The sequence below is a fragment of the Alnus glutinosa genome, chromosome 2 (assembly GCF_958979055.1).
Source record: "Alnus glutinosa chromosome 2, dhAlnGlut1.1, whole genome shotgun sequence".
Taxonomy (NCBI): Eukaryota; Viridiplantae; Streptophyta; class Magnoliopsida; order Fagales; family Betulaceae; genus Alnus; species Alnus glutinosa.
In genome coordinates, this window is record NC_084887.1 from 30,949,095 (window position 1) to 30,974,968 (window position 25,874).

Genomic DNA, 25,874 nt, shown 5'->3' on the forward strand with positions numbered 1-25,874 from the left:
TTTTTTTTTTTATATTTGGCTATCATTGTCTGCTCGGAGCAGATATGCTCTTTAATTATTTTTGTAAATGGATTAGCGGAAAATGAAAGTCATAGATAACACTCTATTGTAAGAATTTTGTTTGTATTGTTGACTTTGTAACCTCATAGCATGTGGTTATAATTTTGCAGGGCTTTATACTTTGTGATGTAAGAGCTTTATACTCGTGATATTTGATTAATGAAATACTCAAATCTTTTGTTAAAAAAAAAAAAAAAAAAAAAAAACACCTATTAGGATAAACTTCACTTATCCCTCTTTCGGTTTTCCATTACTTTTGCAATTGTATCATCAAATTTAAAAGAGTTGCAATATCAAGTCACCAGATTTTTAAAATTTGCAATATCACTCATACCGTTATGATTTAGGATTAAATCAAACTATTAACATGTAAAATTTTCATTATACCCTTGAAATATTTATAAAAATACAAATTTATTCTTTATTAAATTAATAAATAAATAAATAAGAAAAAAGAAAAAAGAAAAACTAAAGTCGTTGGAACCAGACCATGGGCTTGGCACCCACGACACACCCAAGGCAGTGGGTGGGTCGCAAGGCCCACAGCTAGTCGTGGGTTTGCTATGAATTTTCTTCTTCATGGGTATTAAGAGTGAAAGGACGGGCAATTAATAACTGTATACTAACACTTTTGTAAGGGTTTGGAAAAAATTGCCAGCCGCCTCGAATGGAACGGTTAGAAGGAGGTTTTAAAAGTAAACGAAGCCATTACTAACAGCTAGGAGCATCCTCATTGGCCTCTCCACTTTAAACATTTCACCAAATTTTGAAGAAAAATCTCAAAAAGCACAATACATTGAACTCTTTATAATTTCTCTAAACTATTTTTTTGTCAGAATCTCTCACCAAATTTAACCCTCACTTTCCTCGCGCTATTCAGTAAAATATTATATCCTTCTCACTTCCCGCCTTCCTCACTTTTCCTCCGCGCCTTCCGTCTTCCGCGTCATCTCTCTGTGGCCCAATTTCTTCATCACTGATTCACTGTCACGACGAGTTCTTCACGGTAATTTCCCTCTCTCACTCTGTCTCTCCTCAAAGCTGAGTTCTTCATGGTTCTACTCTCTCTCTCTCTCTCTCTCCCACTATCTCTCCTTCTCTCTCGCTCTCTCTGCTATACAACACCTAGAGAGAGAGAGTCCATAGACGTCTGGGTGACTCTCTCTCCCTCTCCCTCTCCCTCTCTTGCACTTGAAGACGTGGGTGACTCTCTCTCTCTCTCTCTTCCTCTCTTGCACTTGAAGACGTCTAGGTGACAATTTCTTGTTGCCCATCTCAATTTTTTTACAAAGATTTGGTTTTTTTCATATGGGTATTGATTTTAGCTCCAAAGATCTAATTTTTTTCATCTAGGTATGATGATTGTCTGCAACTTGGAACTTAATACTTGTTGTATTGCCATAGATGTGAATAAATGATGAACTACTGCATTGGGTTTTTTCATCTATGATTTGGGTTTATGTTGTTGTTCTAGTTTTAGCTTAAATTTGCTCACTTTATCAATTTAAGGTTGAATAATTATGAACTGTTTGGGTACAGAAATGAATAATTATTCAATCCGGGTTTTTTCTAAAACCCACCCACCTGCCCAAAAACCCGGATTTTGACCCGAATTTTGAGATTCCTGGTGGGACCCAGCGCAGAAAAAGTTGACTCAAAAAAATATTAATATTAATAATTTAAATCAATATAAAATAAAAAAAAATTAATATTAATAATTTAAATAAAAAAAAAAAGAAATTAAAAAAAAAAAAAAGAGGGGTGGCTGCCGGCTGGCAGCCACCCCCTTGGGGGATGCCGCGTGGCCTCCCCCGACTACTGGGGGTGGCGCGCGGCCACCCCCATTGCCTGGGGGTGGCTGCCAACCGGCAGCCACCCTTGCTTCATTTTTTTTTTTTTAATTTTTAATTTTGATTTCAATTATTTTTTTTAAAAAAAATTATTTATTTATTTTTAATTAAATAATCAATATATAATAAATTATTATTTCACACAACTTTTCAAAATACCAATCATTATACACAACTTTTTAAACTATCAATCATTTCTTACCATTAAAATATAATATTTTTCAATCTCAAAATTCAACACCCAAACACAATTTCTTACCTCGATATTTGTAAATAGAATTAGAATTCAATTCTAATTCTCAAAATTCAATACCCAAACGCACCGACTCACTCTTACTTATCAAAAAAAAGATATCTGTAAGTTTTGATTGAGAACCATTTTACGGTGTAACCCTCAATAGAAAGGGAATCTCCAAATTATTATGCAACATGCCAACTTGTATGAATATGTGATACTATGGGAGTATGGGGGTACCATATAACAGGGAGTTCGGCATTCATCAGAATGTATGAATATGTGTTAATAATTGCACAAGGAAGGAATGCTAAACATTTTATTTTATTATTTTTGAATTCCCCCGTTTCCATTGTTCTTTTCCTTATCCAAAGGTTTTTAAGGAGAAATGATTCTCTCATCTTCTAATGGCTACATTTAAACATTGCATCTGTGGAATATTTGCCAATTAAGTATCTATGCTGGTTGAAATGTAATTCTAGTCATCACAATGGAAGTATACCTTTTAAGAACAAATGATGACAAAACACTTTGCATCTGATTTGAAGAAATTGGGTAAGAATTTTTTATTGGAATGTCAATGAAATTCTGGTACTTGTGTGGCCACAATGTCTCAAAGGAATAATTAATGCTTAAATGTAAATGCTGTAAAGTAACTTTCTTTTTATTCAATGGCTTACATGCATAAAGATATTTTGATACTCCAGGATTTTTATGAGCTTTGGTAGTAATAGGTTCTATAGGATGTTTGTCACCTTCTAGAAAAGTTTGAAACCTTTGTCTCATAATGGTCACTCAATTATGACAATGCATGAATATATTCTGATATAGAAGGGGCTGGGTGGCTCCATTGTGGGTTGCTTTTAGCATTTTGCATGATGTAAGATTACAACAGAACTAGCTGAGCATTATGGAATGTAGATATTAATTAACTGAAAGATGACTTTTTCCTTTGGAAGTCAAGTGTAACAGTTGTAGTAAAATGGGTGAAAAGTTTTCTTAGGCTTGTTTAGAAGAGAACATTTAGGAATATCAGCATGTGGTTTCAGTGGGTGTTACATTATGAAGAGCTAATTGTAATTAATTCGTGCAAGTCTACTTTGTTTTCTTGTTGACAGAGGATTGGGTTGGGGTGCTTGAATTTGGAAATGATGCAGATGAAGTTAGAATTAGTTAAAGTCACATGCTCTAATTGATTTATCAGTAAGTTAATTTATATTGTTTTTCATAGATGCAAGTATTTTTTAGATGTAATCGAGAAAGTAAATTTTTCTTCTTAACATAATTTTTTTTCTCCTTTTTTTTTTTGTGTGTTTTATGTTGTATCATTGAACATTAACATGTTGTGCTGTTGTTGAGTGTTGAGGTAGATATAGAGCTTGGCCTTTTGGGTGCAAGTCTGCTAGGTTCCTTGACTGCCTAGGTCTTATTTTAAGCCATTAGGATGTGCAGGCTAGGTGAAAGTATTGACTTAAGAATGGTTTGGTAACAATTTGATTGCATTGCGGCCTGCCAATTATCTTATACTGATAACCCCAAAAAAATAAAATCTCTGGTTCAGCACAGTCGATATCTGCAGTGCAGCCTTCAATATCAATCCGCATAATCTTTTAGCTCCATTGGAAAAGCCAAAAAAAGCCATTAGAGGCAGGGTTGTCAGCAAACTTTATTTTTTTTTTAATTGATTTTATTTGGCAGCAGATTTGTTCCTTACTTTCATCTGTATCTCATGAAGTAATTTTGACATTTAGATGCTTGTGTTGAACCATGGGAACTTCATATCTTTGTTTCTGGTTTTATTAACACTTTTTCCTTACCATGTTTGCCAATCAAATTTTTATCCTATAGGTTGAGGAAGCAAGAGCTTGTCACATTTGCACAATCAGCTGAAGATGTGTTGCGAGCTGTGGAGGAGTCTGCAAAAAGAGAACTTAATTGGTAGTTCAATGCAGTCTTCTCTGGAGGCTGTCACTGACCAACCATCAAAGCCTCCTCGTGAAAGAGTTAAGATAGTTATTTATGTTCAGGATAAGGATGGGCTCAAGCATTTTCGCATGTACATGGTATATCTTTGCGCTGGGATTTTGGACTTATTTACGGCTGAGAAAATGGGTCTGCAGAAAAATGGGTATTCAGACAAATGGGTATTTGGAGCAACTTTTCATGGTAGTTAAAGTGGTTGCTTTTAAAATTAATAAAAAATAATATCTGTTTAAAATAGAGAAATAATTAGAAAATTTGATGTAGAAACATTTTAAAAAGTGATAGTTAAAATTAAAAAAGTAGAATATTTCAACAAAATTTAGAGAAAGTTTAAAGAGCTCAATGAGGATGCTCTAACAACGTCATTTCATATGAGATTTTAAACCACATCATATATTAGCAAGAAAAAAAAGAGCTAAAAAAAATTTAAAATAAGGCCCAACACCCAAAAATATGCTCAAAACAATTATGTAAAATGGTTATACTTTTAAATATTCGCTATCGCTGAAGACAAAACAATTACAATTAGGAATAAATGCACTGTTGATCTTTGTAGTTTGCTATAAGTTCATTTTTTTTTTTAAATAAGTTTATTTATTTATTTTTTAATAAATTTATATTGTTTTATTCAGATGGACACATGTCACCATCTCATTGGTTAGCCGTAGTGCTGACGTGACACTTAACAGATTTTGTTAACTTTTTTAACAGAATTTAACTTCATGGATCGATTTGTAATTATTACTTACTAGGAGGACCTCTCATAAACTTTTTAAACCATAAAGAGTAAAAAATAATTATGACAAATCACAAAAACTAACGGTACAATTATTCCTTACAATTTTAGAAATAAAATAATTGCTTAAAGCGATTACGAGTAGAGATTATGATCGCTAACCCTAATCGTGTTTTCACCCATATCACGAATCATGCTCATTCAGGCAAAGTTTTCAAACGTGATGATCCAATACTGCAATTTTTTAAATTTTGAGGGTACAATGGCAAAACTTACAAAACTTATGATGTGAGTGAACACGAGTGACATCCCAGTTCAACAGCGAAAGCTCCATTTTCTTCCACAAAATCTCCTGCAAGTTCCTCAATTCCATCGCCAAGCTCAAGCTCTCCTTCCAGAACGACAGCAAGGGCCAAGGGAGATTTGATTGCGTTTTCAATTTTCTCCAGGCCATTTCCGTCATTTTGTAAGACACTCCTACCCTTCTTCAATTTTGCCCCACAAAACTAGTTTGTATTTCCCTTAACTCCCCATTTCTCCCCCATATTTCGCATTCAAGTCCAAAATCCCCTCCAAACTTACCAAACCCCCATACCAATCCAAATCCTTCTCTCCTCTCACAACCCACCAATGCTCCAAAATCTATCATCCCACTCTCTCCAACCCTTCTCTACATTCCCTTCTTCATGCACCCATCATTATTCACAAAATTACAGCCTCACTCAGCCATGCCCTCTTCAGAAGAGACCCATGACCCGAATCTCTTGCGTCCCGACCCGACCCAAGAGGAAAACGGCCTCCAAGAGCGAGAAGTCGGAGGCTGAAGAACTGGTCCGGGTGCTGATGAGGAATATGAGTGGGAAAGAGCCACCGTTGAAGACGCTGAACAAGTACACGAAGGTAGTGAGAACTGAGCACTGTTTTCTTCTGTTTGAGGAGCTTGGCAAGAGTGACAAGTGGCTTCAATGCCTTGAGGTTTGCTTCTATAGCTCTTTCCGGAGATCTTTTTTCGGCAATTTATTTATTTAATTATTTTTCCTTTTATATTGGTTGGTTATTATGATGTTTCTGTATGGATTAGGATAGAACTTATTTGTACGGTATACTCTCACTGGTGTTTTCTGTTATTTTTTCTTTTTTCCTTTTGAATTAAAAGTTTTTTTTTTTAAAAAAAAAAAAAAAAAAAAGGAATTAAAGGAAGAGAGAAAAGCGCCCAAGTAATGTTCTTAGTTAAAGTTTATGAATTTCGCAGAGCCATTGTATAAATGATGCTTCTTGAAACTGTGTGAGTTGTGTATTTGGTCACACTGTATTTTATATACCACAGTTGTACTTAGTGTGTTAAAATAATTTCATAGTTCAGAAGAATAACGCTACTGTTTTAATTTCTCTCATTAGACCAATGCAAATGACTCAGCGAGTTGAGTTCAACTCTAATGGTTTTTGTTATAGCTAGGTTAGCTAGAATTAAGTGGGTTCATGTAAAAAACAAACTGAAACCAAGGCATATTGGTTAAAGCGTGTTGCCATTTGGTTTTTGATACGTATGCTAAAATGTGTTGTTGCTCTACTTACAAATGCCACATTCAGGTGTTCAGATGGATGCAGAAACAACGATGGTACATTGCTGATAATGGTGTTTATTCGAAATTGATATCGGTTATGGGTAAGAAAGGCCAAATCCGAATGGCCATGTGGCTTTTCTCTGAGATGCGTAATAGTGGGTGCCGGCCTGACACTTCTGTATACAATGCACTCATCACAGCCCACCTTCACTCGCGGGACAAAGCAAAGGCTTTGGACAAAGCTCTTGGGTACTTTGAAAAGATGAAAGGAATTGAGTGGTGTAAACCCAACGTTGTAACATACAACATTCTTTTGAGAGCTTTTGCTCTAGCTCGGAATGTCGATCGTGTTAATGCTTTGTTTAAAGATCTTGATGAGAGCATTGTTTCCCCTGATATTTATACCTATAATGGCGTCATGGATGCATATGGAAAAAATGGGATGATTAGAGAAATGGAATACGTGCTTTCTCGCATGAAAAGTAATCAGTGTAAGCCTGATTTAATCACTTTTAATTTGTTAATTGATTCGTATGGGAAGAAGCAAGAATTTGATAAGATGGAACAAGTGTTTAAGAGCTTATTGCGCTCCAAGGAGAAACCAACACTGCCTACATTTAATTCAATGATAACTAATTATGGGAAGGCGCGACTCAGGGAGAAAGCAGAAGATGTTTTCAAAAAGATGAAGGGTATGGGATACAACCCAAGCTTCATCACTTGTGAGAGTCTTATCATGATGTATGGATTTTGTGACTTTGTTTCTAGGGCTAGGGATATATTTGATGGGATGGTTCAATCTGGGAAGGAGATGAAGGTTTCAACCCTTAATGCCATGCTTGATGTTTACTGTATGAATGGTTTGCCCATGGAAGCTCATATGCTTTTTCAGAGTGCGAAAGGTATAGGTTTAATCCCCGATTCATCAACGTATAAACTTCTTTACAAGGCTTACACTAAAGCCAACATGAAGGAGCTTCTACAGAAGTTGTTGAAGCATATGGACAGAGATGGTATTGTCCCTAATAAGAGATTCTTCTTGGAGGCTTTGGGAGCTTTTGGGTCTTTACCAGCACGTAAGGAGATTAGAAGTGCCACGACTGTTGTCAGCAGTCCACAGGATAGTTCAAAAACTTAAGTGGGAGAAAGTTGCTAACTTGGCTTGTCTATTCTTTTGATCATTCTTCAATTAAGCTGAATTGAAGCAAATTTGTATATCAGAAAGGAATGGTTGCCAGGTGCAGCACCAGATTACTGGACTTCTGGCGTGCTTCAGTTTTCCAATAATATGTGGTATGTATTTATTGCTTTTCCTTTTCTTCCTTGCCATTTTATTCTTGGATATGCCCTTCCTGACTCCTTTGCATAGAATATTTTCATTCTGTATTTAGTTTCAAAAACTATTCTTTGCCTAGCTTTTAATGTTTCATGCATGAATTATCTATCTTATTATGGGGGCGCTTTTTTATGTTTGTTGTCTTATATGTTGATTCTTGCCATTTTACGTAGTGCTTGATTCAATACTTTGGAAGTTGTCAGCTGGGAATGATTTGTAAGTCCTAAATGTATTAACAGACAGTACTGTTGGAAAGGTATGGAATCTGGTAGCAATAATTAGACTGAGGAAAATTAAGGGATCTGGAATATAATGAAAGAAATTGACGTTGCAGAGGGGGAAAAAAGCAATAGATTCTGGGCCAGCCAAAAAAAGAAGGTTCATCTATATGGAGTGTTCAGGATGATTCACAAACTCTTTGCACTATTTCATTATTTAACGTATAGAGCTGGGATATGTGAACGAAAATCTTTCTTATGACTAGAATTTGGTGGTGTTTGTGGCATTACCATAATCACTTGTTGCAAAACTCTCCTTTTTCTATTTGCAGAGCCTGGCCTACTGTTGGTTTGTTCATGGAAAATTATTCAATTTGGTGAACTGAAGGAGCTACCTTTTGTTTTATGCCCCATATTTGAATTTTTATATATTGGGTAGTGCACAACATATTTATCCCTAGGTAAGATATGTGACACCTTTGCTGCACTACACTGCACCATAAATGTCATTTTTCATTTATTCTCGAGTAATGCTACTCTTCACACTGGTGTGAAGAGTAGCAATCACACTTCTGGCCATGCCACATGCCCACGATTTTATTTTATTATTTAATTATTTATTTTAACACCAACCCCCTGCTCCCCTTTCAAAAATTCATTCTTGAAACCCTCCCCCCAAAATCTCTCCACCACCGCTGGAATGCTGACGCTACTTGGCCACAGCCCGTTCCACAAGCTCGACGCTGCCAATGCTGACGCTGAGTTGGATTCCTGTGTCCAAACACTCTCATTTGCCCTTGTATTTCTATAAAATCGAGCCTTGTTGTTGAAGAGCTTATAGTTGAGAAAGCCATATTCTCTCTCACTGGCTTTTCCTCTTCTCCGTCAAAGCTTACACCAAGGTGTCTCTTCTTAGCAAGAGTTTCAAACTCATTCTGGTTGTTGTTCTTTTATTGTTTGTTGAAGCCATTTGATTGATTTTTGCTTTTAAGCCTCTGCGATAATCTATTACTTGCTGATGCATCTTAGTCTCCGGTTTGTTATCAAAATTTTACTTTGGAATGACTAATTTTATCAATGATAAACCCTAAAATTTCTCAGTTTGTGATAATTTTATTCATTATTATCCAAACCGGAACACAACCTTTATTCTTCATACCCGATAAAATTCCTAGAGTATTTTTATCATGTAGATTTTGTCAAATCCTATTCGGTGGAAATATAGATGGTATAGATGGTATTGATATTAAACTTGGGTTTGAATAAATCTGTTTTGGGCTTTATTTGGTGGCGTTTAACAAGTTATTTGAATATGAGAACGTAAGGTTTTTAGTCATTGATTAGAGCTGTCAAGCCACACTAATATAATTGCTTTTGGTTTGTTTGGGTTCTCATTTCCTTGGCAGAGTCTCTCTCTCTTGCCAAGAGATTACAAGTCTGGATGGCAGTTGGAGGAGTGGGAGTTGGAGAAGGAGTGGGAGGAACCAGAGAAAGCAAGAAAGAGGAATCTAGCTTTTGGAGTAGATGATGTGGATGATTGGGGTGTAGACCCTGGTGATGAAGTTTCCCTTTGCAAGTTTCATTGTAGGCAGCCTTTTGTCGATCTTGTAGTAACCAAGTGCAAGCATTATTTCTGTGAGTATTGTGCATTAAAGGTAATCCTTTGTATATCAACTAATAAATTATGGTGCATAATCAGTTTGAAATTTGTAACAATCCAAAAAATTAGAACATATCATGAACTTTGTGTTTTCTTTAGATTTCTTTAGCTCGCTTTTTATCAAAGATTTTGGACGTACCGATCAGGCTCTTCTGCTCCTTCAATCACACCAATGACATTCTGAATTGTCCCTATGATTTGCTTTCTGTTATTATTTTTCTAAATTATTTAAATATTCTTTAAATTAAATGATAAGAGAAAGAGAGAAAAGAAAAATCATTTAAATATTGTTTCAACTAAATGTCAGAGGAATGAGAGATAAAAGAAAAAGTTTTTTATATTAAAATAATGCTAAGCGAACCACTTTTGCTTCCGTAGATGTAAGGTACAACTTTTAGTTCCTTTGATATTTCATTAGTTTATGAAATAACAAGAAAATTTGATTCAATGAGTTTTTTAGGAGTTTTCTCTACATGTAGAGAAAAAAAATGAGTTTTAGAGAAGTTATTGCTAGCGCTCTAAGAACATTTCTAGCAACTACCCAATCATTTTCCCTAAATGTAGGGAACAAAACTACTTTTTACTTCTCTATAAAAAAATATTTCACAATAGGTTTCCTTTATATTTATCTATAATATTAAAATATTATTTTTTTTACTCTAGTTTTTTTATTCATTTCTTTTATTCTCTCTCTTCGTCAAGCAAGAATCCAAGATGCAGAACTCGAGCATTGCATTGTCGGCGAGGAAGCTAGGGACGATAGTTGCTAGGAAAGCCCTGAAGATTCTATAAAAAATTGGTAACATTACATTGGGCGAGTTTTTCCTTCATCGATAGACAGATTTTTGCTCATAGTTCCTCTCTTGTTAGTATATTTGTCTCCATCCAATCAAAGACATCCATAAGTTATAGAGTCATGGCAGAGTTCGATACCCAACGTTCTCGTACAGTCGTACCCATCTCTTCCATTTCTCCTGCTGAATCTACGATGCAGAAAACCTGATCCGTTCCATTTCAGTCCTTCACCACTCACCAGGTATGGTCGATAGAGAGAGATGAGAACGTTAGAGAAGGATTGAGCTGAGAGAGAGGGATTGAGCTGAGAGAGAGGGATTGAGCGAAGAGAGAGAGAGAGAGAGGACGTGCAAGAATATATGGTATTGAAGAGGCAGATCGGGCGTGGTGGCCGACGTCTATGGGGTGGGTCGCGATTGAAGAGGCAGATCAGGCGTTTGAGGTGGTGGAGGTGGTGCCATGTGGGAGGTGCAGTAGGCATGGGATGTGGAGGTGGTGCCACGTGGGATGCTGGTTGAACTCTCCATTGAAGACCAATTCGAAGCTTGAATGAAAAAGAAGAGATGCGGCCAGGTTGCGTGCAGAGGTATGAGAAGAGAGAGAATTTTTTTAATGATTACAATAAGTTATGAGAATGCTCCAGTGTAACCCAATACATTGCGTTGTACTGTAGCATTGCTAAGGAATAGAAAAATATAAGGTATCTGCTATAGGTGACTTTTTGTGACTCTCTTAGTATTTTTGCTAAATTTAGGAAAATAGAATCACTTATAGGAAATTTGCTATGAATATTCTAAGACAAAACCTTTCCTCTGAACAAAATTGTAGGACTAATAAACACTATTATATTAGTCCAATGAGATGAGAGTTTACTCAATTGTAAATCAAGCAAATATAAGCAAGATTGGCAGGCCCAAATTCAAGCTTCTCTTAATTTCTTTTTATATTTCGTTGAGCAAAATTTATGAGGCCATTACCCCATGTCTACATTCTACTTGGTTTCAGGCTTCGAGCTGGGTTGTCTGCTACATGTAGAGGCCCAATGTTTCCAAAAATAAAACCATGTGTATCATATGCTTGTTTTCTGACAAAAAAAAAAAAGAAAAAAGAAATAAAAAGAGCCTTGTAAATGATGTAAATGATGTAAAAGGCCTATGAAAAGTTTGGTGCTCAAGCCATGCCAGGAAAGGATTTTGATTTTGGAAGGCCACCTTCCATATTTTCTCCTTTAGACATTTCTTTTTCAACTCATGTGGCTTTCTTCTCTATTGCTTAGAAGAAGGGGAACAAAAAGCAGTGGCTTACTTATCTTTTTCTTTTTCTTCTTAAAATGATCTTCACACTCATATATACCAACTATTTTCCAAACTCCTTTTTTTTTTTTTTTTTTTTTTTTTTTTTTGTGGGATCCATAGTGTAAAAGAGGAGGTGTGGAGACACCCATTATCCAAAGAGAAATAATATTTACATTACACAACTTTTACATAACATACTCACATGAGGTAGAATTTATGTGAGTAGAGGAGTGATTGGTGCACAACTGTTGTGCACCACTCAAGAGACATGGGATGGGTCTCACATGGGACCCATATGGTGAAACTCATCACATGAGACCCACCTCATGTCTCTAAGACCTTGCACAACTGTTGTGCAAGAGTCATTTTCCATGTGAGTAGGACTATCATATGGGTCTCACCCCATATGAGTGTTGTGTAAAAGTTGTGTAAATCTTGTTGTGTAAAAATCACAACCCTTATCTAAATGAATAAGAGAAATGATCCCTACACTCATTTCTCACAACAACCCCACAACAAGCTGATGTGGCTGGTAATATTTTATTATTTTTTTATAAAAAGAAATGAAAACAAAACAAAAAAATAATAAAATATTACCAGCCACGTCAGCTTGTTGTGGGGCTGTTGTGAGAAATGAGTGTAGGGATAATTTCTCTATGAATAATGATTCCTTTACAACACCGAGGAGTTGTGTGGGAATCACTCCCCTATCCAAATAACATCTTTCTTACTATTTGCTATTTGTTTATAGCATAAAAATATACTAAAATTTCTCAAAATTTAAATAATTATTCCTAAGCTTAAGACAATATTACAATAGATAGGCACTGGTATAATGTGATTAACAATAGACAAATAATTAAAAAATTTAAGCGTAACCAATCAAGGACCTAAAAATATATTTATCCATAACTAGTTGTTTTTCTGGAACTTGGTTTGATTGACAGGCTCATTTATGGGATTTTGAATATCCAAAAACTACAATTTGGATATTCAAAATCCCATAAATGAGCCTGTCAATCAAACCAAGTTCTAGAACTAACGAGGAATTAGATTAGAGATGTGTTTGGTGTCATTTTCCTACACATCTTCTCCTCTCTTTTTTTTTGTTTAAATCCATCATTGAATCAGTACAAGGATTCAATGGTGGATTTACACATCTATTGTACGAAGATGGACAAAAAATATGTAGAAAAATGAAAACAAGCATTTTTCATTAGATAATGAGAAGTACCATTGTTTAAGTCAAATATTTTTTTAAAATTTTATTTACTTAATTCCGCAACTGAAATTCTCCATTCCTAAGTATAACACTATAAATTTATTTTGGGGGTTTGGGTTTCAAGGAGAAAGATCCTTTATATTAGGAGTGTACATGCAGGCGAATATTAATCGCCCGTATTTGTTATTCGCAATTGCGGACGCGGATAGCAAAAATTACTATTCATATATGCGGATATGGATAGCGGTATCCACGTACTCTTTATATATATATATATTTAATACATTCGCCAAAATAATGTCGTTTTAAATTAGGTATAGGTTATATTTATATTGATTTAATTGGCTGTGTTACTTTCTCATATAACATTTGGGAAAAAGGCAAAAGTAATGTGAAATCAATATATTTTCCACAGATTAGGGCTTAAAAAAAAATAAAAGAAGCTCAAAAAACTAAAAATCAACCTAAATTATTTTCAAAATTATTTAAAATAGGCCTTAAGAGCATCTACAACCGGGCTTTCAAACTAGTGATAATAGCTACATTTAGCTTCTATGGAATACTTTTTTCCTCTAGCTGAGCCTTTAAAATAAAGGCTTTCCATCAAATTTGTTACAGTGAAATTTCATATGTAAAAGTTCAACAGTATGTTTTTTATTTTATTGGTCACTACGAATTTCTCCCTTCTCTCCCTCTTTTCTCCTCTCATCTTCACTGAAACACCCAATTTTTTTTTGCTCTCTTCTCACCGAAACTTGTTTCTCTCCCTTCTCTCTCCCTCTCTCCCGCACAACTGCTCTGCAATAGCAACTAGAAGAAAAAGGAAAAGGGGTGCATGGAACTTGGAAGAGACAAGAAAAGGGGGAGAGGACAAAGTGTGCGTGAAAGAAAAAGTGCAGAAAAAAAATGAAACAAGAAGGGTGGAGAGAGAAAGGAATAAAATGATATTTAAATAAAGTAAAGAGCGAAATATAAAAAATGGTATTTTGAGTAGCTAAACTAAAAGTCATGTCAATGCTAGAGAAGCTCTAAGAGAGACTTAAATAAGGTTCAAAAAGACTCGTATTACCTAATATACGGATAACAGACAATAATCACAATAATCTCGCGGATATAATTAATATAAACACAAGCTATTATGAATATTATAAATAACCGCAATTACATTTGCAAGTACACCTTTACTTTATATATGTAAAAAACAATAATATTACGTGCAAGAGATTCTAATATTGAATTATTGACTTAAAAAAAGAAAAATTATTTCCAAAACTTTCACAAGCTAGCTTGCATCAACTCTTTGTTAGAATATGGGAGTCTTCGTATTAGGACTAATGTTTTATTTATTATAATATTTAACATTTAAGTTTTATTGTAATCAAATTATTATCATACTTTTATTCTATCATCCTATCATAATTTTTTTATATTGTTAGAATATTAATTAAATAATTATTATTATTTTTTTATTAATTTATGTTTTTAAAATAAATAATAATTTAATATTATAATAATACTACATATTACACTCGAACACAAATTTTCTTCATTTTATTGGATTGATATTTGATATGGCATTACTTATTAGCCATTGTTATGAAAAAAGGCAAAAAAAAAAAAAAGAAGAAAAAAAAGATGTAATGTGAGGGTAGTACGTAATACTATAGTCAATTAATTTTTATAAATTTTAAACCATTTAAGGTTGATTTTTAAAAATTTCGGGTGTGATCACAAATTGCACGAATAATTACGGATTAATTAGTGATTGTAGCCACGAACAAGTACGAGTCCGAAGAAAAGCCAAAGCGCAAGACACAGTCACACGGCACCGTGGGTTTCTAGTTTTAATCCCCACGTTTGACGTTTGTGGAGTTCTGGTGGGCAATAGGTATTACTTGTCACTACAAAAAGTATCTGAAAACGGACCGACAGTAGTTTCCGTAAAATAGATTCCTTCGTTCGGCCAAGAAGTTTCCTTTTTTTTTATTTTTTTCTCTAGCCGCTTTGCTTCCTAGTCAGAGAATTCTACCGGTTCATTGCGCCAAAGCTCAGTTTTTTCGAGATGGGTCTGTGGGATTCCTTGCTCAATTGGCTCCGGAGGTGACCTCTTTCCCTTGTACTCTGCTTTTGATTTTGTGGGATTTGTTTTGATTTTATGTGACTTTATTGGAATTCTGTTGCCGTTTATTTTGGTTTGCCGAGAAAACTCGGGAGAAATTTAGTGAAGTTTCTTAGTGTTTGCTCGGTACTCCACAGAAAACGAAGAACTTAATTTAATAATTTTACAAGATTTCTTTTAAGTGGATTTGTGTGTCTATCTGTGTGTTTGTTAGTTCTTAGCTCTTTGTTTCCAACTTGGTGTTCTGATAGTGTGAGGTGCATATGTGGGGGAACTTTTAGAATAAATGATATCCTATCTTCAAGCCTAGGAAAAAAAAATAAAACAAAGATATCCTATCTTAACAAAAGATGTGAAACACCTGAGAATTTGAAATTTAAAAAGTTGGATACTGCAATGGGACTTTTAATTTGCCTCCAAGTAATGGATTTGTTAATTGTGAACTTTATGCATTTTAGTTAATCTCTTTCAATGGAAATTCATACATTTTCATAGTTTCATAGCAGCATTGAAGTTCTATTCGTTATTTTGTCATGCCAAAACAAATAACGAATTGAGAGAGTGGCATAATGGAAAACTTAGATCTCTTTGCGTAGCCTGTTTGGTTGCTGAGGATAAGAGTTAATATGTTTGATAATGATTTTAAAAAGGTTTTTTTTTTTTTTTTTTTTGAAAATTGTTTTGACTTGACATAGAAGTAAGAAGTGTTTTTTAATGAAGTCCACGTTTGACAAGTGTTTGTGTTTTGAATTGTTTTTTGAAGGTTTTGAGAAAAGTGTTTTTGGTTTTGAAAGCAGGAAAAGTGTTTAAAAGATGTTACCAAACGAGGTAGGTAAATGGTCATGGGGAATTGATGTTTTCAGGCTTACATCGACAATCAGTGGTTTTACTTTTTTGTTTTTCCATCCATTACAAAGCAAAAGCAACAACAACAGCAACAAATTAAAATTTCTAATTTTTTGCCTCAGATTCTTAGAAGCAGAAGGAAAGTTTAGGCTAGAGGACTTTCAATAGCCTTTCACCACGAACTTAAGCCTCATTTGAGCAGCCATATTCTCTTCCTCCTCCTTCCCCCATGGGTTCATGTTTGGATATTCATAATCCAGTTTTTTATGCAGTCTCACATTAAAACCATATTCTTTGTGGACTTGTTCTGGTGTTAATCTAATGTTGAATGTCCGCCATGATCTTGTTGTGACTTTTTAGGAATTCATATTTAGAAAAGTTCGAGAAAATCTGTGGCATGTGAGAGCATACAAGGGGATTTGCATTTCCTTATCGACCTGTATTGGGATTTTAAAACTGCAAACATCTCTTCTTTAAAGGGTGTTCAAGATTGCAAATCTAAGAATCTAAATTAAGTAGCTACGGAAGGTAGTCTCTCCTTTTCCTTAGGTTGAAAGGTATTTTCCCCAGTTTTATAAGCTTGTTGTAAATATGCGTACGGTCCATGACATTTACGTAAGACTTGAGAGACCTGGTCTTTTTTAAAAATAAATAATGTTGTGCAGGGCCTACCCAATGGACACATAGTTCGTTCAATTTTGAGGCTAAAATCAACCAAAACAGAGCCTATGATATAGATTTTCGGTATAAAGACAAGCTTTCTTAAGCTTTGTTTTACAGTGTTCGTCCTCTTTTTTTTTTTTATTTATTTATTTATTTTTTTTATTTTGGATAATTGAGTGAGTGGCCCCTAGGGAAGGTGATGGGGAAGGGGAGAGTCAAACAAGTTACCTCCATTTTATGCGGCATGGTTTGCAGCCAAATATGCTACCCCTTTGGGTTACTTATATTGTTTTATCTTCTCCTTACGCTGTTTGTCCCATCTTTCTTTAGTTCTTTCATTCATCTTTGTTAATTCCTTTGCTATTTTCTCTTTGCCACATGCTTCTTCCAATAAAATCCAAATCTTATCCCTAAAATGATATACCAAAAAGCACGTCCATAGCTTGCTTAATCCTCTTATAGATATCCTCACACAACCATTTTATTTTCCAACCCCTTATGGATGAAAGTCAAAAGAATGTGAATTAAGTTTTGAAGAAATAAGTTTATTTGAAAGCAGGTTCAACCTGGCTAAAGAAAAGAGAAGAGAAGCTTATCCTTCATAAAATTTTAGTAGATCTATCTGCATGCATCTGTGACATGATAATGGTTGACTTGTCCAATAAAATCTAAGAAGCCTGAGGGCTTGAAAAAGATGTTGATGGTACTTATATATAATTTGCTTGCCTAGCCCTTTAATCAACTGAAAGAGATCAAAACCAATATATTCAAGCAAACAAGGATGTCAAGAGCCTTGACCATAAAATTTAATTTATTACCAATATTTCAAGGACTACAATAATGAGTGAAATATTTTGTGGCGGGCTCTTAATCTGTACCTTTAAACTTTGTTTAAAAATCGAGTCAGCATCTCCTTTGTTGCACTTTTTTTAAATACCCACGCAAGAATTCTAAGCAGTTTAATAAGGGAAAGTCAGAAACATTAAGTTTTCGACTTTAATTACATAATCTCCTTTGATATTTTTATGTTGTATCATTCACCGCCTTTTAAATATTATCCCATGTTAAAAAATTTGGACTGCTCTGAGCATGGAGACTTACTGTTTAATTCCTTGTATCTTAATCTGCTCCAGATATTTTTGGATTAAAAGAAAATTGCTGTGCTAGATGTAAGGTTTTGTGAATGGGGAATTGCATTGATATGCTTTGATGATACAATGAATCCATGTAGGGGTTATATCGATACGAAGTGATATTCATACTTCAGTCCATCTGTAATTGTTGTATCTATGCAATAGAAAATTGTGTTCAATATCTCTGTCTTTACTATCATTAGAGACTGGTCTCTATTGAAGTTGTTTTCTTCTTCTTACTGTGTTTCCATATATCAGCTTATTCTTTAAACAGGAAATGGAACTTTCCCTCGTTGGCCTTCAGAATGCAGGAAAGACATCTCTTGTCAATGCCGTTGCTGTGAGTGAACACATTCTCTGCTATTCCTTCTGCTACTTGTGAGTAGTTTTCTCTTGATATTTGTCCTTTTATGTTTGCCAGACAGGGGGCTACACCGAGGACATGATTCCAACTGTGGGTATCTTTTCCTTGAACAAATTCTGGATTAAGTTTTCTATTATACTTGCTATATATCTTACAAAATGGTTATTAATACTATGAAACCAGGTTGGATTCAATATGAGAAAAGTTACGAAGGGGAATGTGACAATCAAGCTTTGGGACCTTGGAGGGCAAAGAAGGTTTCGTACAATGTGGGAGCGTTACTGTCGCGGTGTTTCTGCAATTCTGTAATGCCTCCAGTCATTAACCTTCTCTCTTTGTTGTATCAAAGTATCTTTCTTTTGTTTTAATTACCCATTAGAATGCCACTTGCTTTTAGTGACATTAACAAATGTCTGTCACTGTGCAAGAACAGTAATCTTGACCCTAGGAAACTAATCCTGACTCAAAACATGACCCTATAAGTCATAATCTGTATATATCTTATTTTTACTACCTTTAGAAGCACACTGAAGCATTGTTTAGAGGATATATTTGACTCTTTGGTATACCCTCTTATCAGGTACTGTAATGGAGGACTTCCATTAAAATTTAGTTTTTTTCCCCGCTGAGCCATTACAGCCTTGTTTTAATAACTTTACAGCAGAAACTTTTTTGACTCTTGGTCATGTGGATTTAAGTCGAAACTGAAATTAGACATCAAATTGTATGCTTCTGTAGAAAAGCATGGATTCTTAAGTGCCTAGAACTCCATTTTGGACGTCAAGAAAATTGATACTTGAAAAGTGAACTTGACGGAAGAGAAAAGAAAAAAAGTAGATCTGCAAAATGTGGTGGCTTCACTTTATGTTCTTCGTCAAGGGGTTTCATTACATAGTTGTACACATGCCTAATTCATCTTATAAATTGCATTACATGATGATAGTATTGGGTCATTGTGAACAAAAAGAAGGGCATATGAACATTAACATGATGACTACACTGCACATTTCCTCATACAGCATTTAACCAAACTCCTTACCTGATTCTATTTTTTACATCAAAACAAATGAACATTGAAACTTGAAAGATGCACTAGATGTTTTAGAAGATGGATGGGATTGACAAAGCTGGAATCTTACAGAAGCCATTCCAAATCCAAATAGTTGAGAGTTATCTATTTTATTAAGAGTAATGTTATTTAGTAAACTGTTATACGACTAACATTATCCCAAGTGTATGGCAACTGTATAATAGTCTACTAAATAACATTATTCTTTCATTAACTGAAGAGAGCATTGGCAGATGGTGCATAATTTTGGGCGTGATAGCCTCAATTTGTCTCATTAAGTCAATTTAAAATATTTGACTCAATTAGAATCACTTCTTTGTCTTTGTTTATGATGCAAAGGCAGGTATGTAGTTGATGCTGCTGATAGAGACAGCGTTCCCATATCTCGAACTGAGCTACATGACCTCTTGATGAAACCATCCTTAAGTGGAATTCCTTTGCTTGTTCTAGGAAACAAAATTGACAAATCAGAAGCTCTTTCCCAGCAAGCGTTGGTGGATCAGCTGTAAGTTCAGGCAACTTTACAAGAAGATGTTACGTCAGTCATTTTATTCTTGAATTATATTGATAGTGAATCTTGTCTCTAGTCTTCGTTCATATGTGATTTACAAATTTTAATGCTTCTGTTGGGTGGTTTCAGAGGCCTTGAATCAATTAAAGACAGAGAGGTCTGCTGCTATATGATATCGTGCAAGGATTCCATAAACATAGATGTTGTCATTGATTGGCTTATCAAGCACTCAAAAACAGCAAAATGATTCATGGGTTGACTTTCTTCGGTGCTTGGATGAAGAACAATCAAGGTCCAAGAAGCAAATTTGGTGATAAAAAACCCTTCCTGGTTGAGTCCGTTCTCCCTCATTTGGTTTTAGCTGTGCCCCAAATAAGTGCTTTGTACATACTTGTACAATTGAAGCCAGTCTTACATGCATTTTCTGTTTTCCTTTTTATATTTGAACTGTTCCTTCCCAAATGTTTCTGAATTTTGCGGAGGATAGATAGTGCCACTAACTTGATCAGTTGATCTTTGGATTATTTATTTATTTATTTGTTGTTCACTTTTATCAAATACTTCCCTCCCAGCTCAAATTACCACATTGGCTTATGATGACCAGCATCATAAAATGAGATACATTTTGATTTACTGGTTTTCAGACCTGATTTCCCTGTTATTGATGCTCTTAAATGGAAAGTCCAATCGATGGGTATTGAATAGCATTGCTGCATTTTGCATGTAGCCTTTGAAATTTGTCCATGGTGTTTCTAACAGTATTAACAGGTGGGAACAAGTTAGACACCATCATTTAATAACTTTTTGATCTGATCTTTAAGAACTCAACAATCTTCTGTAAATAGACTTGCACTAGAAAACATAGATAGTTCAATCAGGTCAAGTGGAAATCAAACTACTTGCTGAATAGTTTGATTGAGCTCTGAAGAAGAATGAGAAGAGACTTACTTGATATATCAAACAAAAGAGAACTTGTGGAGTGGGGTTTTACATGAATTTCCAGGGAGTTTTTTGTTTGATTGTCAAAATACTAAGAAAAGTAATGTCCTTCTGATACCATAATTAACTGAATCTCTCGAGGATATCATGCACATGGGCGCATGGATACTTTGGAACGCAGGCAGCTACTGCTGCCTACAGCTTTTCGCGGCTGTGTTTGATCTTCCCCAAAATTGAATGGATTCGTTGAACTGACAACGGATTTTACCATCTCGAATGGGAGAACCGAATAAAACTTGAGCTATTACGGGACTTTAATGGCATCATCAAATCTTTTTTTATGATTTGATGAAATGCAACAAATCAACTCTTGGATCACTGGGCTAGTTATAAAAGAGTGGATTGCTCTTTTTGTAGAAGAATGAAAGATAAAAATAAATAAAAAAGAACAAACAAAATAGAATCTCTACTTTTTGTAAAGATAACTTCTTATACACGATAACATTTTTTAAAAACGTTACTTTACTTTTGGCTAATGCAAAACTCTTTACTAGAGCTATCTATCATTGAGAATAGGAGATCAGACCGCCCATCACCCTTCTAGTTGAGAACCCTTCTGCAATACTCGTTGGTTCTTACTTTATATTTGAATAAAGTAAAAGTTCTATTAATTAGCGGATAGATTCTCTGCTTTTTACAAAGTGGTTTGAGCTTTTCGCATGCATGCCTGATCTCATCCTTCCAATTGGTTCTATGTCGTATAGTGGAGGTGAAGAGATAGAACTTTGACTATCATTAAGATGGTGTAGTGTTTCTATGTCATTTGCTAATAAAGACAAATCATACTACAAAGTCTTTTTTTTTTTTAAAAAAAAAAAAAAAAAAAAAAAAAAAAAAAAAATTCGTTGCCATATCTTCTGCAAATATTCGGTTTTTCTGATTTGATCTGCACTGCATATAAATTAGTTGGAATTTGAGTTACAAACAATCTTTTACCATACACTTGATGATGGCTGATTCTCTAATTTTATTTGATTTGTCTAACAAAATAATAAGTTTCTTCCATATATGCAATGTCTAAAAAATGAACCATTCTTTCTTCAGAGAATTTTCTTCGTTGGCCTAGGACTCATTCTTTGTATGCTATCTGAATTACAATGCAACCCAAACACTCTAATGATAAAGAATCCTAATTTATAGAAGAGTAATGAATCTGTTTCTTCCATATACTATAATGCCACCCCCTTTTCCTTCAGTTTTTTTTTTTTTTTTTTTTAATTTTTTAGATGAGGATATTTAGGTAATTTTTGAAATTGAGTTAGGGCATTTAAGTCTTTGCATAAATTAAACTGACGGAAGGGGGGCAAAGTATGTAAATATGGTAGTTTGATGCTCTTTTTTGGTCGAAGTGACAATTCATGGGGGCAAAATAACACAGGCCAGTAGTTCATGGGGGAAAAGGTAATTACCCCTAAAATATTTTATAATGTATATGATTAAAAAATTTGAAAATCCAATGAGATTTAGATTCATTGATGAGACGGTTAATCAACAACTAGTTAATATATATACGACCAATTTATTCTTGAGTTTTTTTTTTTTTCCTCTTTAAGAATTCGCTTAAAACACGTCACATCAATGAATGTAAAATGAGTGTGATAAAAAAGTGTTAAAAGTAACATTACTCAGGGATAAATATAAAAAGAGCCTTCCAAACTACAACCATTTTTAAAGTAATCCCCTAAATTAATAAGTGTACTAATATGACCTCCAAACTAACAAAGAATGTTAAAAATATCCATTTTGTAGAAATATTCTTATAATATCCTTGCCACTTGTCATTTATTCAATTACAAAATAATAAAAATTAAAACAATTTAAAAATTAAAGAAATATTAAAAAATAAATTTTGGCAAAAGGGGTGACTGAGATTGAAATGGACAATTCTTTAAATGAATAATTTACTGCCACAACATGGTCACCTTAAGTGATGGTTGTTGTACCTTGAGATTGAAATGGACCATTCTTTAAGCACATTTAAGGCATTTCTTCTCCAAATTTGGATTTATTTCAGAATGGGCCTTGAATAATAAAGGACATATTTATTTCTTTCTTGTAGAAAAACAATCATAATAATAATCAAAATACCATTTTCTGAATGTTCTAAATTGTGACACCTGTCACCTAACCAAACATTCTTAAATCATGTTTAAGGCATTTTTCTTCTCCTGATTTCACATCCTTTTTCGAAATAGCCCTTGAATAAATGTTACATTTCCTTTCCTTGCGGGAATACAATCATAATAATCACATTATAATTTTCTGAATGTTTTCAAATAGTGACATCTAACCTAACATTTTATTACCGTTGGAACTTGAAGGTATCATAATATCTAACTTAAATTTCTCTGCTCTTGCTTTTCCAATGGACCTAACAACTCAGTTTCAACAAATTAAATTGTACCCGAAGCAAAAGCAACAATAAGGTTACGTTTGGTATGCTAGAATAATAATTATTTAAGAATAGGAATAAATATTATCATGAATACAAGAAGTTGAAATGGAATGACGATTTATATTTATTAGTTTGGTGACAATACATGAATGACCAAATTTCCTAATTAGAATAGAATCAAATTTTAATCAATTTCCCTATAATATCATGTACAAACAATATCTAAAAAAACTTTTTTTTTCTTTCTTTTTTTTGGGAAAAATAAAATAAACAAGTTGTATTTGTCGTTTCCCCCATAGGTGGCCAATGACGATGGAGGGCAGTTGGAGACAATGGTAGATGATGGCCAAAGGCAATGGAGGGCTGCTGAAGACGGCAAAGGACATCAACTAGTGACAACGGAAGGCTATTAGAAATTGCAACAGATGGTAGCCAGTGACGACGTTGGGCTACCGAAGACAACAACAAATAGTAGCTGGTGACGATGGAGGGCTGTCGAAGACGACGGCGAATAGTGGTCGTTGACACTGAAGGGCTATCGAAGATGGCGACGGATGGTGAGTGCATGGTGACAATGGAGGGCCATTAGAGATGGCGATGGACAATGGCTAATGATGGCAGAGAGCCTCTTCAGATGGCTGTGGGCGATGGTCAGTGATGGCGAAGGGCCGTCAAAGACAACAACAGATAAGGTCGGTGACAGCGAAGGACCGCCGAATATGGTTACTGGCAGTTAGATTAGGTCAGAAGGTTGCTAGTGGTAGGTGATGTCGGGTAGTGGCCAATGATTGACTAGGCCACAAGATGGCCGACAATGGGCTGGGCCGACCAGTGACCTGCAGCGGGCCAGGATGAGTTGTGGCCGGCGACAGATAACGAATACGAACATTTTTTTTCCTAAATCTATTTCTGCGTTACCAAATAATTTGGGACCTACATAAATTTTAAAATTGTGAGCATGATTGGGGATTAGTCCGGCACAAATTAATAACTCTCATTCATAGCCATATAAAAAGAAAGGGTAAGGAAAACATGTGAATTCCTAAAATGTAAACAGCAATATGAAAAAATTAAAATATAGCTGCAAAAGAAAAATCTCTTCTGTGAAAGATATTAAAGCAAAAAAATAAAAGAAAAAGAAGAGGTTGGCCAGTTCTCAAAGAAAGATGAACCCCGATAATACAGTCAAAGCACCAGATTTTTCTTTTTTTTGAAGTAATCAAAGCACCAGATTAATTGTGTTAATCAAATGGGTCAAGAGTGAGCGATCGGTGATCTCTGTTCAATATATGCATGTTACTCTGTTAGTTATATGATCAGTCTTTATTCTACTTTTGGGTAAAGCATTTGGTCAGGAATTAACCTCTTTTTTTTTCTTTTTCTTTTTTCCTTTGACTCCCAGTTCAACGTTGCATGTTTACGAAGATTGCATCTACTAATGGCAAATGCTCACCAGAAAGAAAATATCCTAATTACCAAAGAAAAAAAAAAGGTTTAATTCCTAAAATTTTGAAAGGGGTTTTCCGTTCTAATTAATCAGTTTGTTCAGTAAGAAGTGGATATAATATTATTACTGGGTCTCAGAGAAAGCAAGACTCCGTAAACAAGTCAAATTCAAACCATAAAATGGTTCAAGGACCCTTGGTAACATCCACCGCCTTTCCTCTCCATCTCAGTTCTATTCAAACCATAAAACGGTCTAAGGACATTGCTAGCTATTAGCATATTACCAAATAGGGTTGTGTTATTTGTCATATCCCCTTCCTACCCTCATTTCAGTGGGGGGGGGGGGGGGGGGGGGGGACGCGGTAGTGACCATTTCTTTTTACTACGTCAGCCCTTTTTATAAAAAAAAAAAAAAAAAAAAAAAAAAGAAAAAAAAAAGAAAAAAAAAGGAAAAGAATTGCTGGTGATAATTTTTCAGGTTCGGAAAATAATGGTAAAATGTTCCAAGGTGCCTTACTGAGTCACTTTAAGATGATATTTGCCCAAATCAACTCTAATTAATTGGTGTGCACCACTGTGCTAGGTTACAATAAGTTCGTTTTCATGATACGATGAAGTCCCGTGTGATGTTTGACTGCGTTGTGCACAGACGAAATCAAACCAAAAGACCCTCAGATTTTATATTATAGTAAGAATGTAAATATTTTATTTTTGCAGGAAAACAGAACCTAAGAATCAACAAATTTTGTGTAAGATAAAAGTCAGTTTTATGCAACTAAAGTGTATTGTTAGAACAATCTTTTCAACAGGTTTCTTGGGTGTTCGTTAACAAACATGTATGTTTGTAATTAACAGAAAATAATTTTCATGGTTCGTTCCGTTCGTTCGCGCACTTATTTTTAAGTGTCATTTGTTTATGACCATTAGATCAAACTTATTACTCACGATCAATTAAATCCGATCATTTTATTTCACTTAATCTAAACTTATAGTTGATATATTAACGGTCATATATATAAGTCCAAATGTACTTGTAAGCATCATAAGATTTAGATCAAACTGCATACGCCCAAAAATTACTTTAAAATAATAACTTGAGGTGAGTTGGTATTAATGATTGAATACCTTCATTTTCTTCCTCCTTTTATACCCTTGTTAAGCCCTTCTAACAAAGAAGCATTCCCAATTTATAAAATATATATTTATTCATTTAATTTTGAAAGCTTCCCAACAATAACACCTCAACTTTGGAACCAACCGGTCCAACCTTATATGATGGCTTGAGCGCAAGAAGGAAATACCAGATAAAGGCAACAATTGTGTTATGAAGAAGCAACTCAAATATCTCAATCTAACTGCAGCACTGTATCCAAA

At 34.6% G+C, this 25,874-nt stretch overlaps 3 protein-coding genes and 1 long non-coding RNA gene across 4 annotated transcripts; all 4 read left to right on the forward strand.

Moving 5' to 3' along the window:
* The first annotated feature begins 941 nt into the window (after positions 1 to 941).
* LOC133860172 (uncharacterized) lies at positions 942 to 4,320 on the forward strand. The gene is made up of 3 exons (XR_009898884.1): positions 942 to 1,066; positions 3,264 to 3,348; positions 3,994 to 4,320. It is a non-coding gene; the product is annotated as an uncharacterized LOC133860172 (long non-coding RNA).
* Positions 4,321 to 5,083: 763 nt separating this feature from the next.
* LOC133859416 (pentatricopeptide repeat-containing protein At4g39620, chloroplastic) lies at positions 5,084 to 9,747 on the forward strand. Its single transcript, XM_062294817.1, has 3 exons — positions 5,084 to 5,839; positions 6,455 to 7,722; positions 9,390 to 9,747. Exons 1-2 carry the CDS (start codon positions 5,495 to 5,497, stop codon positions 7,565 to 7,567), a joined length of 1,458 nt encoding a protein of 485 aa, XP_062150801.1. The 5' UTR covers positions 5,084 to 5,494; the 3' UTR covers positions 7,568 to 7,722; positions 9,390 to 9,747.
* On the forward strand, positions 8,684 to 9,827 carry LOC133860501 (zinc finger CCCH domain-containing protein 1-like). The gene is made up of 3 exons (XM_062296090.1): positions 8,684 to 8,782; positions 9,390 to 9,638; positions 9,753 to 9,827. Exons 1-3 carry the CDS (start codon positions 8,684 to 8,686, stop codon positions 9,825 to 9,827), a joined length of 423 nt encoding a protein of 140 aa, XP_062152074.1.
* Positions 9,828 to 14,738: 4,911 nt separating this feature from the next.
* LOC133859418 (ADP-ribosylation factor-like protein 8c) lies at positions 14,739 to 20,238 on the forward strand. The gene is made up of 6 exons (XM_062294818.1): positions 14,739 to 15,055; positions 17,975 to 18,056; positions 18,138 to 18,170; positions 18,264 to 18,385; positions 19,493 to 19,654; positions 19,790 to 20,238. The coding sequence occupies exons 1-6, from the start codon at positions 15,018 to 15,020 to the stop codon at positions 19,905 to 19,907; spliced, it is 555 nt and encodes a 184-aa protein (XP_062150802.1). The 5' UTR covers positions 14,739 to 15,017; the 3' UTR covers positions 19,908 to 20,238.
* Positions 20,239 to 25,874: the final 5,636 nt, after the last annotated feature.